This window comes from Rhinoraja longicauda, chromosome 6 (assembly GCF_053455715.1).
Source record: "Rhinoraja longicauda isolate Sanriku21f chromosome 6, sRhiLon1.1, whole genome shotgun sequence".
NCBI classification, from domain to species: domain Eukaryota; kingdom Metazoa; phylum Chordata; class Chondrichthyes; order Rajiformes; family Arhynchobatidae; genus Rhinoraja; species Rhinoraja longicauda.
In genome coordinates this window covers 80,629,179-80,644,209 of record NC_135958.1, presented here as the reverse complement: position 1 = coordinate 80,644,209, position 15,031 = coordinate 80,629,179, and the positions used below count along the sequence as shown (strand labels likewise).

The following is a 15,031-nucleotide window of genomic DNA, read 5'->3' as shown; positions in this document are numbered from 1 at the left end:
TTGTAACCTGGTGTTGTACCTGGCGGTTGTAACCTGGTGTTGTACCTGGTGTTGTACCTGGTGTTGTACCTGGCGGTTGTAACCTGGTGTTGTACCTGGTGTTGTACCTGGTGTTGTACCTGGCGGTTGTACCTGGTGTTGTACCTGGTGTTGTACCTGGTGTTGTGCCTGGTGTTGTACCTGGCGGTTGTACCTGGTGTTGTACCTGGTGTTGTACCTGGTGTTGTACCTGGCGGTTGTAACCTGGTGTTGTACCTGGTGTTGTACCTGGCGGTTGTAACCTGGTGTTGTACCTGGCGGTTGTAACCTGGTGTTGTACCTGGTGTTGTACCTGGTGTTGTACCTGGCGGTTGTACCTGGTGTTGTACCTGGCGGTTGTAACCTGGTGTTGTACCTGGCGGTTGTACCTGGTGTTGTACCTGGCGGTTGTACCTGGTGTTGTACCTGGTGTTGTACCTGGCGGTTGTACCTGGCGGTTGTACCTGGTGTTGTACCTGGTGTTGTACCTGGTGTTGTACCTGGCGGTTGTACCTGGCGGTTGTAACCTGGTGTTGTACCTGGTGTTGTGCCTGGTGTTGTACCTGGTGTTGTGCCTGGTGTTGTACCTGGCGGTTGTACCTGGTGTTGTACCTGGCGGTTGTACCTGGTGTTGTGCGGTGTAAACCTGAGCACTGTCACACCTGTGGCTTCTCCAAACAGGTTTGCAGGATCTCTACCTGGATCTCAAGACAGTCCACCCTGATGTGCTGTCATCCCTTGACAATCTGGGCAACTCACAAGTCCGCAAACTGCTGGAAAGGATGGATGTACACTATCTTCAGCCGGACAAAGTCATGCATGAACACATACTGCCCATTCTAAAGGCCCAGAAATGGAAGGTAATCTCATTTTTAATGACCGGTCTGGTCTTATTGTTTACTCCATGGTTCAATGGTGCTTTTATTGCCACTTTCCCAAGTATAGGTTGTGATTGCACTTTCTTCCATCTCTTTTTGCTGGGCTGAAGGGCCATTTCTGCTCTGTGTCTCTAAACTAAACCAAACTAAACTGATGCTAGTCGTAAAGGAGTCTTGGTGTAGTGTCTGACCTGCTGAGTTACTCCAGCATTTTGTGATACCTAGTCATAAGGGAAGTCGTCAGTCAGTGCACTACTTTATAAAAATGCCTGCGTCTAGCGGCAGCCCAAGGGCGGCCCTAATTTCCTCTTACTCTGCAAGACACGTGCAATTGCAACAGGTGAGGATTTGAGAACAACACTATTCATTTGTGTTTTCTCAACTCTCCCTTCTACACAAAATCATGAGAGGAATAGAAGTGCAGGTATGTAGGTTAATTGGCTGGGCAAATGTAAAAAATTGTCCCTAGTGTGTGTAGGATAGTGTTAATGTGCGGGGATCGCTGGGCGGCACGGACCTGGTGGGCCGAAGGGCCTGTTTCCGCGATGTATATCTAAATCTAAATCTAAATTGATTGGGTAGACAAACATAGTCTTTTGCTCAGAGCGAGGAAATCGAGAACCAGAGGATGTAGGTTTACGGTGAGCAGGGACAGGGGTAACATTTCCACACAGAGGGTGGTGGGTGTACGGAACGAGCTGCCGGAGGAGGTAGTTGAGGCTGGGACTATCAAAACTTTTAAGAAACATTTAGACAGGTACATGGATACAAGGGATTTAGAGAGATATGGGCCAAACACAAGCAGTGTAGATGGGACATGTTGGCCGGTGTGGGCAAGTAGGGCCGAAGAGCCTGTTTCCGTGCTATAAGACGCTGTGACTCTATCTTGTCCATTGTATATTTTCAGAACAAGCTTCCAGGGATTGTGATCAGCTATGGCATCTTCTTCAAGATGCACTGCCAGGAAAGTGAGCTGCAGCAGTTCCGACCACACATCCCCGTCCTCACCAACAAAGGCTTCAAGTGCCCCTTCCATGACAACGTCAACTTTTCACTCGATTACAAGAACGTCATTGATTTGCCCGTGGATCTTCCAGGTAAAAATAATGTGGGGAAAGAGAACATGTGAACAGATAAAGACACAAAGTGCTGGAGTAGCTCAGTGGGTCAGGCGGCATCTGTGGAGAACATGGATAGGCGACGTTTCAAATTGGGGCCGTTCTTCAGTCTGAACAAGAGTTCTGACCCGAAACGTCACCTATCCACGTTCTCCAGAGATGCTGCCTGACCCGCTGAGTTACTCCAGCACTCTGTGAAACGTCACCAATCCATGTTCTCCACAGATGCTGCCTGACCCGCTGAGTTACTCCAGCACTCTGTGAAACGTCACCAATCCATGTTCTCCACAGATGCTGCCTGACCCACTGAGTTACTCCAGCACTCTGTGAAACGTCACCTATCCATGTTCTCCACAGATGCTGCCTGACCCGCTGAGTTACTCCAGCACTCTGTGAAACGTCACCTATCCATGTTCTCCACAGATGCTGCCTGACCCGCTGAGTTACTCCAGTAAACCATTTTCTGGTGAACATTTTGAGACTTTTTTAGTTTAGAGATACACAGCACGGAAACAGGCCCTTCGGCCCACCCGGTCCGTGCCAACCAGCCATTCCCACACACTAGCACTATCCTACAAACACTAGGGACAATTTGTCATCTTCACCGAAGCCAATTGACCTACAAACCTGTACGTCTTTGGAGTGTGGGAGGAAACGTGAGCACGGGGAGCAGGTGCAAACTCCGTACAGACAGCCCTCGTAGTCAAGATCGAACCCGCAGGCTCTGCCGCTGTGAGGCAGCAATTCTATCTTTCTAATTTAACAAGTGCATGTAAACCGAGTGTGTATTTGCACTGTGTGTCCGTACTGAACTATATTGACCATTTGATGTTTAGGTGTTGACTGGGTGTTGGTGGACTCTTGTTACGTGAGGACTGACCGTGATCCTGATGCCTGGAGGACCTTCTTCATGTCACTCGGCGTGCAGGATACATTGATTTTTCAGAAGAGAAAAATTACTTTCACAAAACAAGAGCTGGTTAGTTAAACAAGTCGCCCTGCTGGCTTATCGAACACGGAACAGTACAGATCATAATAATCACAGTCACGATCATACTTTATTAGCCAAGTATGTTTTGCAGCATACGAGGAACTTCATTTGCCATACAGCCATACCAATAAACAGCAACAGGACACACAAAATGCATTTTAACATGAACATCCACCGCAGTGACTCCTCCTCCACATTCCTCACTGTGATGGAAGGCGAAAAACAGTTCAACCTCTCCCTTCTTTGTCCTCCCGCGGCCGGGGGCTCGAACCTTCCGTTGACATGATGATCTTGACTCCGGTAACCGGCGGTGGGCCTTCCTCGTCAGGGCGATCAAGCTCCTGCATCAGGGGTGGGGGGATCTCAGCTCCCCCGTGCCGGGCAATCTACCCCGGGTCAGGGCTATCGAACCTCGTGCTTTTATCCAAAAGACTCTTAAACACCACCCCTGCAGTTCGTTCCTGACACTCACCACCCTCTGTGGAAAAATAAACTTGCCCCTCATATAGAAAAACAGGTGCAGGAGTAGGTCATTCAGCCCTTCGAGCCAGCACCGCCATTCAATATGATCAAGGCTGATCATCTAAAATCAGTACCCCCTTACTGCTTTTCCCCACATCCCTTGATTCCGTTAGCTCTGCTTTATCTGCTTTAAATTTCCCCCCTCTGATCTTAAAGCAATGCCCTCTAATCTTTGACATTTCCACCTGAGGAGAAAGATTCTGACGGTCTGACCCTATCTATACGTCTCATAATTTAATAAACTTCCATTAGGTCTCCCCTCAACCTCTTGGGCTCCAGAGAAATCAATCTCAGTTTGTCTAACCTCTCTTTGTAACTAATGCCCACTAAGCCAGCCACTATCCTGGTAAAGTCAGTCTGAAGAAGGGCCATTCCTTCTCTCCCGAGATGCTGCCTGTGCCACTGAGTCACTCCAGCATTGTGTGTCCAGTATCCTGGTAAACGTCTCGTGCTCTCTGCCTGAAGCCAGCAGATCCATTCTGTAATGGGGTGAACACAACTGCACACAACACCAAATGCGGTCACACCAACGTCCTATAGAGCTGCATCATGCCTTTGTGACTCTTGGACTAGACCTTGACCGATGAAGGCAAGCACACCGTACATACGTCTTTGCCACTCCACATGCTTGTGCTTCCACTGCCATGCGGCTATGGATTTGGACCTCATCATCCTTCTGTACATCAATGCTAGGAAGGGATCTGCCATTAGCTGCATAATATCCCCTTGCACTCGACCTTCTGAAGTGCAATATCTCAGACCTCCTGGATATTAGACAATAGACAATAGGTGCAGGAGTAGGCCATTCAGCCCTTCGAGCCAGCACCGCCATTCAATGCGATCATGGCTGATCACTCTCAATCAGTACCCCGTTCCTGCCTTCTCCCCATACCCCCTCACTCCGCTATCCTTAAGAGCTCTATCCAGCTCTCTCTTGAAAGCATCCAACGAACTGGCCCCCACTGCCTTCTGAGGCAGAGAATTCCACACCTTCACCACTCTCTGACTGAAAAAGTTCTTCCACATCTCCGTTCTAAATTTCTGAATATTCTGAACTTCTGAACTTTATCTGCTAGTCACACAGTCACCATATTATATCTACTAAAATGTTTCATCTTTTCTTCTCCGTACTTGTCTGCATTGCACACAGTTTGGTCTAAAGCTGTCATTATCCTTCACAAACCTCAAGCTTGAGTGTTAAGATCATAAGTGATAGGAGCAGAATTAGGCCATTTGGCCCATCACGACTACTCCGCCATTCAATCATGATCTTATGGAGGTGTATAAAGTCATGAGAGGAATAGATCGGGTAGATGCAGAGAATCTCTTGCCCAGAGTCGGGGAATCGAGGACCAGAGGACATAGGTTCAAGGTGAAGGGGGAAAGATTTAATAGGAATCCGAGGGGTTACTTTTTCACACAGAGGGTGGTGGGTGTATGGAACAAGCTGCCAGAGGAGGTAGTTGAGGCTGGGATTATCCCAATGTTTAAGAAACAGTTAGACAGGTACATGGATAGGACAGGTTTGGAGGGCTATGGACCAAGCGCAGGTTAGGGACTAGTGTAGCTGGGACATGTTGGCCGGTGTGGGCAAGTTGGGCCGAAGGGCCTGTTTCCACACTGTTTCACTCTATGACTGATCTATCTCTCCCTCCTACCCCCAATCTCCTGCCGTCTCCCCATAACCCCGGACAGCTGTTAATGTAATAATTTGTAATTATCTTTAGGCATCCAGTCCCTGGGCACCCATCTATGAATGTTGGCCCCAGACGGGAGATAATGTGTACGTCGTGGAAGATTATGTCTGTGAGGAGCTTCACGGACTCCTCACCACGCAGGATTTGTCCGAGAAGTTAAAGCTAATACAGAGAATTAATCTACTCAAACTCCTTGACAAAAACTGGGACTCTGGGTAAGTGAACTATAAATTAACTTCTGCTCTAAGGCAGACACAAAATGCTGGAGTAACTCAGCGGGTCAGGCATTTGGGAGAAGGAATATCATATCATATCATATATATACAGCCGGAAACAGGCCTTTTCGGCCCACCAAGTCCGTGCCGCCCAGCGATCCCCGTACATTAACACTATCCTACACCCACTAGGGACAATTTTTTATTTATTTTTTACATTTACCCAGCCAATTAACCTACATACCTGTACGTCTTTGGAGTGTGGGAGGAAACCGAAGATCTCGGAGAAAACCCACGCAGGTCACGGGGAGAACGTACAAACTCCTTACAGTGCAGCACCCGTAGTCAGGATCGAACCTGAGTCTCCGGCGCTGCATTCGCTGTAAAGCAGCAACTCTACCGCTACGCTACCGTGCTATCGGGAGAGAAGGAATGAGTTACTCCAGCATTTTGTGTCTACCCTTCGATTTAAACCAGCATCTGCCGTTTCTTTTCCTACCTTCTCTACTTCCCTTTCACTGCCCCCTTTCATCTGACTTTACATTGTTAAAACCCGAAAACTGGCCTCGATTGCTATGGCTGCGTTTGTTCTCTGCATCACTCTTCCCCCATTTTCCCCCATCTCTTGCATGCTTTCCTGCTCCCCCTTTGTGCAGAAGATAGACACAAAAAGCTCAGCGGATCAGGCAGCATCTCTGGAGAATTGGAATAGGCGACATTTTGGGTCGAGACCCTTCTTCAGACTGAGAGAGTGGGGGGGGGAAACTAGAGGTTCGGAACAAATCAGATCTGGCACCGATGACCAAGGACAGGTGGAGACCACAATGGTCCATTGTTGGCTGTGGAAGAGAGGATGGTGAAGGGATATTTGGATGCGAAGAGTGGATCTGGCAGGGTGGGGGAGGGATGGAGAGAAAGGGGAATCAACGTCAGCAAATGCGTCTCGACTCCACTGCTCCATGTGGCAGCCAGTGTATGTTCAGCAAGGTACCGCAAGGTTCGGTGCTGGGACCCCAGCTATTTACGATATACATTAATGACTTAGACGAAGGGATTAAAAGTACCATTAGCAAATTTGCAGATGATACTAAGCTGGGGGGTAGTGTGAATTGTGAGGAAGATGCAATAAGGCTGCAGGGTGACTTGGACAGGTTGTGTGAGTGGGCGGATACATGGCAGATGCAGTTTAATGTAGATAAGTGTGAGGTTATTCACTTTGGAAGTAAGAATAGAAAGGCAGATTATTATCTGAATGGTGTCAAGTTAGGAGGAGGGGGAGTTCAACGAGATCTGGGTGTCCTAGTGCATCAGTCAATGAAAGGAAGCATGCAGGTACAGCAGGCAGTGAAGAAAGCCAATGGAATGTTGGCCTTCATAACAAGAGGAGTTGAGTATAGGAGCAAAGAGGTCCTTCTACAGTTGTACCGGGCCCTGGTGAGACCGCACCTGGAGTACTGTGTGCAGTTTTGGTCTCCAAATTTGAGGAAGGATATTCTTGCTATGGAGGGCGTGCAGCGTAGGTTCACTAGGTTAATTCCCGGAATGGCGGGACTGTCGTATGTTGAAAGGCTGGAGCGATTGGGCTTGTATACACTGGAATTTAGAAGGATGAGGGGGGATCTTATTGAAACATATAAGATAATTAGGGGATTGGACACATTAGAGGCAGGAAACATGTTCCCAGTGTTGCGGGAGTCCAGAACAAGGGGCCACAGTTTAAGGATAAGGGGTAGGCCATTTAGAACGGAGATGAGGAAGAACTTTTTCAGTCGAGAGTGGTGAAGGTGTGGAATTCTCTGCCTCAGAAGGCAGTGGAGGCCAGTTCGTTGGATGCTTTCAAGAGAGAGCTGGATAGAGCTCTTAAGGATAGCGGAGTGAGGGGGTGTGGGGAGAAGGCAGGAACGGGGTACTGATTGAGAGTGATCAGCCATGATTGCATTGAATGGCGGTGCTGGCTCGAAGGGCTGAATGGCCTACTCCTGCACCTATTGTCTATTGTCTATAGCACAGACATTGTGGGCCGAAGGGCCTGTTCCTCTGCTGTGCAGTAAGTTGATGTCGTGATGTAGAGTGTGGCCTTCTAACACCCGTCTTTAAAGACTTGTTAGCGTTATGAGAACATAAGAAATAAATGCCGTGCAATCATTCACCCCCTCGTGACTGACACCTTCCCCATTCATCGATGATGGCTGATCATTTAACTCATTACTAATTGCCTGCTCTAGATTATTATATCACGTTATTATTATTATTATTGTCACGTTTACCGAGCCACAGTGGAATTTTGTTTTGCATGAGATCTAGACGTAGATGCAATCAAGCCAAACCCCAGTACAACAGGCAGAGAGCAAAGGGGGAGATACAGAGTGCAGGAGAAAGTTCTCAGCATTGTAGCGCATCAGTTCCACAGACAACGTCCAATGTCCGCAATGGGATAGAGGAGAATTGAACAGTACCTCCCCCTTCCCTCTCCCACCTCCCTCTCCTTCTCCTCCCCCTCCCTCTCCCCCCCTTTTCCCCCTCCACCTTTCCCCCTACCCTCTTCCCCCCTTTCCCCCTCCCCTCTTCCCCCTTCCCTCTCCCCACTTCCCACCTCTCTCTCCTCCTCCTCCCCTCCCTCCCCTTTCCCTCTCCCCATCCCCCTTTTCCCCCTCCCTCTCCCCCCATTTCCCCCTTTCCCCCCCATCTCCCTCCACTCTCTTCCCCCTCCAATTCATGAGCCCTGAGGTTGTGTTGATGTAACTGCTGGTGCCCCCTGCTCTGTACGGGTTGAGAGGGAGACACAAGCAGCAGCAGTGGTTTGTGTCCGTAGTGGGTTTGGGGGCAAGACCGCAGATGTCAGTAAAGCGTTAACTCTTTTGTTCAGTAATGTAGTTCTAACGTCGAGAGAGTGCCAGGATAAAATCTTATTTAACAAAACTATAGTCCAACTAAGTATACCGGTGCTCCTCAACTTACCACGGGGGTCACGTTCCGACAAACCCGTCGTAAGTCGTAAGTGCATGTAATGCTCCTAGAAGCCTCCTCTCCTGGCGGGCTGGCCGGCGCGTGCGCCCGGGAGACCGTGTGAGCGACGCCGCTGTAGCCGCGGCGGGGGCGGGTAAATGTTGATCTTGTGGCCGGGCTGAGGAGATATCGGGGCGGGAGCGGAGGTCTGCGATCCCGGGAAAAGATCACAATTCAAAATTCGAAGTACGGTCTCTAATGAAAGTGTATGGATTTTGCACCATCCTAAAGTCGAAATATCGGACGTGGAAGCATCGTAAGCTGAGGAGCACGCACCGACCTGCGTAACAACTGGAGACATCTTGGCTGAGGAATGCATGCCTGCGCTGATTGACAAAACATCCTCGAAGCTCACGCTAATTGTTCCTTGCAGGTCGAGATTGTCCCAGTTCTGCTCAGCTAGAGTCTTTGACAGCCAGGAGAAAGTGCTGAGGAACGATGTCGATTCTTCCTTTGCAATTTACCTGAAAACCTTGCCGTGGTTACCCGCCAACAGTCCTTCCCCAGAGGGCCCCGCGTTCCACACTGCCTACCTGCGCCCTGTTGAAGCCTACCTGAGATCACCTCATTTAGTGGAGCTTTTGGCTGGCAACGTTAACTACGTGTCTTGTGATCTTCTCGAGAAGAGCACTTTTGCTGCCTTTGCTGGTGAGTACCAATGTTAAACTATATTTTGTCACTTGGCATTCTTTTACAATACAATACAATATATCTTTATTGTCATTGTACAGGGGTACAACGAGATTGGGAATGCGCCTCCCATACGATGCAATAAATTAATTAGCTAGTCAGTATTCATTATTAATTTAAACAACCCATCGAAACAAATTGTAACAGTTTTAAAACAGAATAAAGTGCAAGTAGATCTGTGCCGGTTCACTGTGCGTTGTGGCCATCCGGCTCAGCAGGGCCGGTTCATAGCAGCTATAGCCCTGGGGATGAAGCTGTTCCTGAGTCTGGAGGTGCGGGCGTAGAAGGCCTTGTATCGTCTGCCCGATGGAAGGAGTTCGAACAGACTGTTGCAGGGGTGTGAAGAGTCTTTGTGGATGCTGGTGGCTTTTCTGAGGCATCGTGTGTTGTAGATGCCCTCCAAGGCTGGTAGCTGTGTTAGTTTAGTTAAGAGATACAGCACAAACACAGGCCCTTCAGCCCACCGAGTCTGCACCAACCAGTGATCCCCGCACACTAAGAACAATTTACATTTATACCAAGCCAGTTAGCCTACAAACCTGTACATCTTTGGAGTGTGGGAAGCAACCGGAGAAAACCCACGCAGGAGAAAACCCACGCAGGTCACAGCGCCCGTAGTCAGGATCGAACCCGTATCTCTGGTGCTGTGAGGCAGCAACTCTACCGCTGTGCCACCATGTAGGATAGTGTTAGTGTACGGGGATCACTGATCAGCATGAACTCGGTGGGCCTGTTTCCGCGCTGTATCTCTAAACTAAAGTAAATACTGCAGTTGACCCTGCCTCTGCTATTGCAGTGCCCCCATTGTTGTTTTAAAAACATCCTCGACTTTTGGAGTGAGTCTCTGCATAGAGTCAAAGACAGACACAAAACGCTGTACTAACTCAGCGGGACAGGCAGCAAGCATCTCTGGAGAGAAGAAATGGGTGGCGTTTCGGGTCACGGCTCTTCGTCAGACCCGAAACATCACCCATTCGTGCTCTCCAGTGATGCTGCCTGTCCAGCTGAGTTACTCCAGCACTTTGTGTCTATCCTTGGTTGAAACCAGCACCTGCACTTCCTTCCCACACATTCCCTTATCGTGTATCTGTGCACTGTAAACATATAACATATAACATATAACAACTACAGCATGGAAACAGGCCTGTCCGGCCCTACCAGTCCACGCCGACCATTCTCCCTGACCTAGTCTCATCTACCTGCACTCAGACCATAACCCTCTAATCCCCTCTTATCCATATACCTATCCAATTTACTCTTAAATAATAAAATCGAGCCAGCCTCCACCACTTCCACCGGAAGCCCATTCCATACAGCCACAACCCTCTGAGTAAAGAAGTTCCCCCTCATGTTACCCCTAAACCTTTGTCCCTCAATTCTGAAGCTATGTCCCCTTGTTGGAATCTTCCCCACTCTCAAAGGGAAAAGCCTACCCACGTCAACTCTGTCCGTCCCTCTCAAAATTTTAAAAACCTCTATCAAGTCCCCCCTCAACCTTCTACGCTCCAAAGAATAAAGACCCAACCTGTTCAACCTCTCTCTGTAGCCTAAGTGCTGAAACCCAGGCAACATTCTAGTAAATCTCCTCTGCACCCTCTCCATTTTGTCGACATCCTTCCTATAATTTGGCGACCAGAACTGCACACCATACTCCAGATTCGGCCTCACCAATGCCCTGTACAATTTTAACATTACATCCCAACTTCTATACTCGATGCTCTGATTTATAAAGGCAAGCATACCAAACGCCTTCTTCACCACCCTATCCACATGAGATTCCACCTTCAGGGAACAATGCACAGTTATTCCCAGATCCCTCTGTTCCACTGCATTCCTCAATTCCCTACCATTTACCCTGTACGTCCTATTTTGATTTGTCCTACCAAAATGCAGCACCTCACACTTATCAGCATTAAACTCCATCTGCCATCTTTCAGCCCACCCTTCCAAAAGGCCCAAGTCTCTCTGTAGACTTTGAAAATCTACCTCACTATCAACTACTCCACCTATCTTAGTATCATCTGCATATTTACTAATCCAATTTGCCCCACCATCATCCAGATCATTAATGTAAATGACAAACAACAGTGGACCCAACACAGATCCTTGGGGCACTCCACTAGACACTGGCCTCCAACCTGACATACAATTGTCAACCGTTACCCTCTGGTATCTCCCATTCAGCCATTGTTGAATCCATCTTGCAACCTCACTATTAATACCCAACGATTTAACCTTCTTAATCAACCTTCCATGTGGAACCTTGTCAAATGCCTTACTAAAGTCCATATAGACAACATCCACAGCCTTGCCCTTATCAATTTCCCTGGTAACCTCTTCAAAAAATTCAAGAAGATTAGTCAAACATGACCTTCCAGGCACAAATCCATGTTGACTATTTCTAATCAGGCCTTGATTATCCAAATAATTATATATATTGTCCCTAAGTATCTTTTCCATTAATTTTCCCACCACAGACGTCAAACTAATAGGTCTATAATTGCTAGGTTTACTTTTAGAACCTTTTTTAAACAAAGGCACAACATGCGCAATGCGCCAATCTTCCGGCACCATCCCCGTTTCTAATGACGTTTGAAATATTTCCGTCATAGCCCCTGCTATTTCTGCACTAACTTCCCTCAATGTCCTAGGTAATATCCTATCAGGACCTGGAGACTTATCCACTTTTATATTTTTCAAAAGTGTCCGTACCTCCTCTTCTTTAATCCTCCTAATTTCCATCACTACTCTACTTGTTTCGCTTACCTCACATAATTCAATATCCTTCTCCTCGGTAAATACCGAAGAAAAGAAATTGTTTAATATCTCCCCCATTTCTTCCGGCTCAGCACATAGCTGTCCACTCTGACTCTCTAATGGACCAATTTTATCCCTCACTATCCTTTTGCTATTGACATATCTGTAGAACCCCTTGGGGTTTACTTTTACATTACTTGCCAAAGCAGCCTCATATCTTTTTTTCGCTTTTCTAATTTCCTTTTTAAGATTCCTTTTACATTCTTTATATTCCTCAAGAACCTCATTTACTCCCTGCCGCTTATATTTATTGTATATCTCCCTCTTTTTCCGAAACGGCTCGATTGTATTCATGGATTGTTTTTCCGCTGACTGATTAGCACGCAACAAAGGCATTTCACTGTACCTCAGTTCACGTGATGATAAACTAAACTAAAGTGATCTTTTCTTAGGTATTAAGACCTCGCTAACTGTGGAAATGTTGATGAACCACTTTAAATCATGGTGTGTGAAAAGTCCAAGTGAGGCCGGTGATGTGCAGGGAGCTGAATTTCGCTCACAAGCTGATCATATTTACAAGGTCTATGCCTACTTTGATAGGAACTGCAGTCGAAATCAGCTGAAGGAACTGTTTGAACACTACCCAGCCGTGTTTGTGCCCAGCAGGTAAGCATTTTCCTTCCTCTTCACACCAAATGTCTCGGAGAAAAGTGGTGAAAGGATTTACTGAGATGTCGCCAGGACTGCAGAGAAGATTTGCGTGGATGTTGCCAGGACTCACAAGTTATAGGAGTAGAATTAGGCCATTCGGCCCAACGAGTCCACTCCGCCATTCAACCAGGCCTCCTAACCCCATTTTCCTGCCTTCTCCCCATAACCCTTGACACCCGTTCTAATCAAGAATCTATCTCTGCATTAAAAATATCCACTGACTTGGCCTCCACAGCCGTCTGCGGCAAAGAATCCCACAGATTCACTGCCCTCTGACTAGAGAAGTTCCCCCTCACCTCCTTTCTAAAAGAGCGCCCTTTAATTCTGAGGTTATCACCTCTGGTTCCTGACTCTCCCACCAGTGGAAACATCCTCTCCACATCCACTCTATCCAGGCCGCTCACTATTCTGTAAGTTTCAATGAGGTTCCCCCTCAACCTTCTAAACTCCAGCGAGTGCAGGCCCAGTGCTGACAAACACTCATCATATGCTAACCCACTCATTCCCGGGATCATTCTTGTAAACCTCCTCTGGACCCTCTCCAGAGCCAGCACATCCTTCCTCAGATATGGGGCCCAAATTTGCTCACAGTGTTCCAAATGTGACCTGACTAGCGGCTTATGGAGCCTCGGCATTACATCTCTGTTTTTGTATTCCAGTGCTGTTGATATAAATGCTAGCATTTAATTTGTCTTGAATTTGACTCGGTGGCCTGAGCTACAGGGAGAGGTTGAGCAGGCTACACTCTATTCCCTGGAGCGCAGGAGGATGAGGGGTGATTTTGCAACGATGTACAAAATTTTGAGAGGACGTCACGGTGGCGCAGCGGTAAAGTTGCTGCCTTACAGTGAATGCAGCGCCGGAGACCCGGGTTCCATCCCGACTACTGGCGCTGTCTGTACGGAGTTTGTACGTTCTCCCCGTGACCTGTGTGGGTTTTCTCCGAGATCTTCGGTTTCCTCCCACACTCCAAAGACGTGCGGGTTTGTAGGTTAATTGGCTTCGTAAATGTAAAATTATCCCTAGTGCGTGTAGGATAGTGTTAATGTACGGGGATCGCTGGTCGACGCGGACCCGGTGGGCCGAAGGGCCTGTTTCCGCGCTGTATCTCTAAACTAAACTAAACTAAACTAAACTAAACAGATCGGGTAAACGCATAGAGTCTCTTGCCCAGAGTAGGGGAATCAAGAACCAGAGGACCTAGGTTTAAGGTGAGGGGGACAGATTTAATAGGAATTTGAGGGGTAACTTTTTACACATAGGGTGGTGGGTGTATGGAACGAACTGCCACAGGAGCTAGTTTTGAGGCAGGGACTATTGCAATGATTACGAAACATTTAGACAGGTACATGGATAGGACAGGTTCAGAGGGCTATGGACTAAACGCAGGCAGGTGGGACTAGTGTAGCTGGGACATGTTGGTCGGTGTGGGCAAGTTGGGCCAAAGGGCCTGTTTCCACAATGTAGGACTCTATGGCTCTACTGAGTCAATATTTTCTCTCCAGCACAGAAACATATGAAACAGTGATGACTACATTGCTGTGTGTGGGGTCTTGCTGTATGTACATTTTCTCCCACGTGTAATAAATGACAAAAATTATGAAATGATGGCTGGGAAGAAGTTAAAGGGCATTTATTCACAAAATGCTGGAGTAACTCAGCAGGTCAGGCAGCATCTCGGGAGAGAAGGAATGGGTGACGTTTCGGGTCGAGACCCTTCTTCAGTTAAAGGGCATGTTGGGATCATGAAAATCGCTGTGTTACCACCGATGTGCTGTGTTGCTAAGATAAGTTAGGATTAACTTATTGTTCGGATGCAGCAAGATTTGTTTCTAACATATGTAATTGTTACTGTATGTTTGTGTTGTCATTTGTGAGCGGAGCACCAAGGCACATTCCTTGTATCTGCACATACTTGGCCAATAAACTTGGCCAATAAACTTGGCAAAGGGAAGGAAACAATTGTATTGGCTTCCTTGTGTAAGATTCTAATGCAGTTTTATATTTTATCTTTCTTTTAAAACAGTGACTCGAATTGTTCTGGAAAATTCTACCATCAGAAAGACGTGTGTTGGAATGATCCCACCAAAATCTTCCTTCGGTATAAATTACAAATTGATGAAGCAAAGGAGACTTTTCAGGAACCGCGTCTGCTCGCGCCCTTCTATGGTCAGAGGGATGACATGAAGGATCTGTTTCAAAAGGTGCTCCACGCTGATTTGTCTGAGCTAAAGGGGGAGGTTGGGCAGGCTTGGACTTTATTCCTTGGAGCGCAGGAGGATGAGGGGTGATCTTAGAGAGGTGAATAAGATCATGATAAGAATAGATTGGGTAAACGCACAGAGTCTTTTACCTAGAGTAAGGGAATCAAGAACCAGAGGTCACAGGTTTAAGGGGAGGGGGGGGAGAGATGTAATGGGAGCCTGAG

At 47.6% G+C, this 15,031-nt stretch overlaps 1 protein-coding gene across 1 annotated transcript in view; it reads left to right on the top strand.

Annotated features, from left to right (window-relative positions):
- The window catches only part of LOC144594664 (uncharacterized), a 104,623-nt gene that overhangs the window by 68,818 nt on the left and 20,774 nt on the right, over nucleotides 1-15,031 (top strand). Inside the window, 7 exon segments of the mRNA XM_078401485.1 lie at nucleotides 700-878; nucleotides 1,804-1,993; nucleotides 2,851-2,993; nucleotides 5,255-5,439; nucleotides 8,819-9,093; nucleotides 12,345-12,558; nucleotides 14,630-14,807. Coding sequence (XP_078257611.1) covers nucleotides 700-878; nucleotides 1,804-1,993; nucleotides 2,851-2,993; nucleotides 5,255-5,439; nucleotides 8,819-9,093; nucleotides 12,345-12,558; nucleotides 14,630-14,807 — 1,364 coding nt within the window.